This window comes from Octopus bimaculoides, chromosome 1 (genome assembly GCF_001194135.2).
Source record: "Octopus bimaculoides isolate UCB-OBI-ISO-001 chromosome 1, ASM119413v2, whole genome shotgun sequence".
NCBI classification, from domain to species: Eukaryota; Metazoa; Mollusca; class Cephalopoda; order Octopoda; family Octopodidae; genus Octopus; species Octopus bimaculoides.
In genome coordinates this window covers 4239993-4243921 of record NC_068981.1, presented here as the reverse complement: position 1 = coordinate 4243921, position 3929 = coordinate 4239993, and the positions used below count along the sequence as shown (strand labels likewise).

At 38.2% G+C, this 3929-nt stretch overlaps 1 protein-coding gene across 1 annotated transcript in view; it reads right to left on the bottom strand.

Annotated features, from left to right (window-relative positions):
- Nucleotides 1-3929, bottom strand: part of LOC106880950 (hydrocephalus-inducing protein) — a gene marked incomplete at its 3' end in the record, with an annotated part of 180276 nt that overhangs the window by 141349 nt on the left and 34998 nt on the right. The window contains exons 18-20 of the mRNA XM_052974127.1: nt 3508-3664; nt 1736-1845; nt 750-900 (exon numbers count right to left, since the gene is read on the bottom strand). Of these exons, the coding sequence (XP_052830087.1) occupies nt 750-900; nt 1736-1845; nt 3508-3664 (418 nt within the window). The remainder of the gene's footprint in view (nt 1-749; nt 901-1735; nt 1846-3507; nt 3665-3929) is intronic.

Below are 3929 nucleotides of genomic sequence, written 5' to 3'. Positions count from 1 at the left end.
TTTAGTATGAAGCGGTAAAGAGTGTGATGTGCTGAAAAAAGAGAGAACAGTACTTAAAGTGTAGTTTCATTCCAGTGGTAAATATCCGTGTAGAAATTCGTGCAAAGTAATCCTTGTGTGAATAATCCGGAAATTTATGTTGGAACATACGCTAATACACGACTTATAATACCCAATCCTGTTCATACAATGATTGGGGCAAACTAATCGGTATACAGCACTTACTCGGTATTACCTGTATCCTCTGGGGTTTGGTTAAATCCAATACCCTCCTCAACCTTATATATATATATATATATATATATATATATATGATTTTGTTTATGTGGCTGTGTGGTTAAGAAGTTCACTCCCCACTTAGGCATTTTCTGGTTCAGTTCTACTGCTTGGTCCCAGGTTAACTAAAGCCTTGGGAATAGATTTGATAGAAAATGAAAGAAGCCTGCTATGTGTGAGTGCTGACAGATAATGTATATATACATGTAAGTATGTACAGGAGGAGACCCCCCTTTGGTCATGAATGACCATGGGATTGCACCTAGAAAGTTACCCTCCGAGGCACAAGTCCGGGCGAGGTTGTTTGTGGAAGACCAGCAGTTGTCCATGCATACCAGCCTCCTCTCTCCACATCACTGATGTTATCCAAGGGAAAGGCCGATACGTGTGTGTGTGTGTGTATACATCTGTTTATGTATATACATCTGTTTGTGTGTGTGTGTGTGTGCTCGTATGTGTAGCTGCACAAGTACCTTGTCAGTTCTGAAGAAGATGCTTTCTCTGGAGAAATCCAGTAACGGGTCGATGAACTGAGCTTTGACGTTGACATTGATGACCAACTTCTTGCCGCCATGCTTGCCAAGAATTGAGTAGCAATGTAATATCTCATTGATATCAGCAGGTCTATGAGTAAATGAGAAAATGTTTTAAGAATACTTACTTCTAGATGAGAAGCTTTAAATCAGCTCAAATATATATTTTTCATTCTACAAAACATTATAAAATTAACCTTTATGCAATTAGCTTAACACTACTGTTGCCATATTTCTGTTGAAATACACTGTTTTTGTTTCAATTAATTTTGAAATGAAGAATTTATTAAAACGACTTTGTCATTAAGCTGATGTTTCGAATATAAATCAGTAGGAAATTTCTCTCAACTAAATCTCACAATGAGCACCATTCCACATTCATGAACACATGAAGCTGTTATAAATGATTAACACATTGCTATTCTAATCTCTGCTGTTTCATATGCATAAAATGACACTCATTTTTTTCAAAAAACTTTTATAATCTATTGGTTTTCTTATATTTTTAATTACTTATTTTCTGGAGATGTACTTGCATAGCAAGTGACCTGATCTGAGATCATGTGCTGGAACGAAAACAATTGCAGCGTGGAAGGTGTTTATAAGCCATTTAAAATAACACACAAAAACCATTAGATTCACTTCATGCAGGATAAATTCCAAAGCAACCATAATCTTGGTATCAAAGAGTGCTATGGCTTATAAATTCACTAATTTGAAACAAGCTGTGGTTTTAATAGTATTTATTCTATTATTTACTCTAAAGACACGTAACTAAATCATAATAAATCAGCTGTAAATTGGAAACGGTTATTCAAAGTTTGGTAATTTATATGTGTGCAAGGATGGCAATTTTGCAAACAAAACAACAAATAGCTTTCATGTTATTATAAATGAAGAATGAAAATTTCAATGTTCCAACTTACTTTTCTACAAAACCTTTCAAATATACACCCATACTTTCACCAGGCAATAATTTGAAGCGATGAGGAATTATTTCAAACACTGATGCTTTGGTTTCCGGAGAAGTAGAAGTCTGTACAAACACAAACTAAACCATTATTAACGAATACTAATTGCAGAAAAAAATATAATTCTTTAAAGAGCTTGTGACAACTGAGCACTGCCAGTGCATGAGACCCCACACACACACACTTTAAGTAACAACTGGTCGAATACAAGACTCTCCAGCCCGCGACTGAATGCTAGATGGATATGAGACCTCCTCTCTACCATTGAGTGATCACACATTCCCTTTCAAGCACAGGAAAGATATGTCAAGCATTAACTCTCCCACTACAATCCTCGCAGGCAAAAATAAAATAAATAAACCAAGGCTGCCACACTTAATGTTGATACAATCAGAGATAGGTCTGGAATGATTACAGAGATGCTGCAGCACAGGCAAGTAGTTGTGTGCTGTGTGCAAGAGGTAAGATGGAGGAGAGTCTCAGCTAACCTCCTCACAATCAAAGAACAGAGGTCCAAATTCTTCTGAATAGGTAACAATGCTGGTTTAGGTGGAGTTGGCATTCTGCTGGTTGAAAAATGGGTAGATAATGTAATTAAAGTAACAAGAGTGAGGGAATAATTAAGCTTAGACTCATAAGTCTAGGACTCATAAGGCCAGAGTTTAACCTGGTCTCCATGGCATTTAAGCCACTGAGATTACAACACTCCCCACACACTGAATGGGATGCCGGTCTGTCACAGGGTCAACTTCCTATCTATTGCTGGAACTCACAGCTGAGTGGACTGGAGCAATTTGAAATGAAATATTTTGCTCAAGAACACAATGCATTGGCTGGTCTAGAAATCAAAACCAGGATCCAACAATCGTGAGTACAACACCCTAGCCACTGGGCCAAAGCTGAGACTGCTTATAAATAAGGTAATGATAATGGTTACCTCTGCCTACACCCCACAATCAGGATTAACTGAGAAGCAAAAGTATTGCCTCTATGAGGTTGTTTTGCAAACAAATTACAATCACAAATGACAGCAGCATTGTTATCATGGCTAACGGCATCAGTGAATCTACTGGACAGCATGATGAAAGCTGCTGCAGAGTCCATGCTGACTGTGGAGCTGGTTCTAGAAATGAGAAGAGATCAAGGCTTCTGGAGTTTTGTGATGCAAATGAACTAATCCATTGCATTTTGTACGTTGTGTTAGACAAATGGAAGAGTTGGGTTGCCGAGTATCTGTTCTGCAGTAAAACAGACTGGGCTGTGTGTTGCATTCTTCAGCAAGACACTTTATTTCACATTAAAACATAGTAGAAAGACAGGAACAGGTGTCCTGCTGTTGAGGAGATATGTGGCCATTCCAGTTGGAAAAGACGATAGATGGTGGTAAAGATGTGCCAGGACATGCTTTCAAGTTGAAGAAAAGAGAATATAAGTGGAAGAGTGGATCAGGCAGGGTGAGTAGGTAGGTTAAGTTCATAAGATCATGAAAGGAGAGAGGCAGATGTGTGAGAGGAGGAAAGAGAGAAGCACAGTGCCAGGGACAAGGTCAGAGATACATAGGAGTGGAAACAGTGAGTGACAGAGATAGCTGGGGTTCTCACTGGCAGAATGAGATGGTGTACACATAAAAGGTGGTGGGGAGGACTGCATGAAAGGAGCATTCACTGGTGGTGAAGAAATTCATCAATTAAAAGAAAAAAGAAACATTAAAAAGGAGAAACACTAACCTTTGCAGAAATTTGTTTATCACTTAATTTTGATAGTTGTGTCTCCTGTTTGCTAAGTTTTGGTAAATGTAACGTATTTGTTTGGATGACCCAGTTAACTTGTTGCTGCCGTCGACCTTTGTTAGTGAAAACTATTCTCTTTTTTAAAGTTTTGTTACTGAAACATAATTATATTTTGCTAATTAAACGAATGTCACAATAAAGCTCATTTACTCTTTTACTTGTTTCAGTCATTTGACTGTGGCCATGCTGGAGCACCACCTTTAGTCGAGCAAATCGACCCCAGGACTTATTCTTTGTAAGCCTAGTACTTATTCTATTGGTCTCTTTTACCGAACTGCTAAGTTACGGGGACGTAGACATAAACACACCAGCATCGGTTGTCAAGCAATGTTGGGGAAACAAACACAGACACACAAACA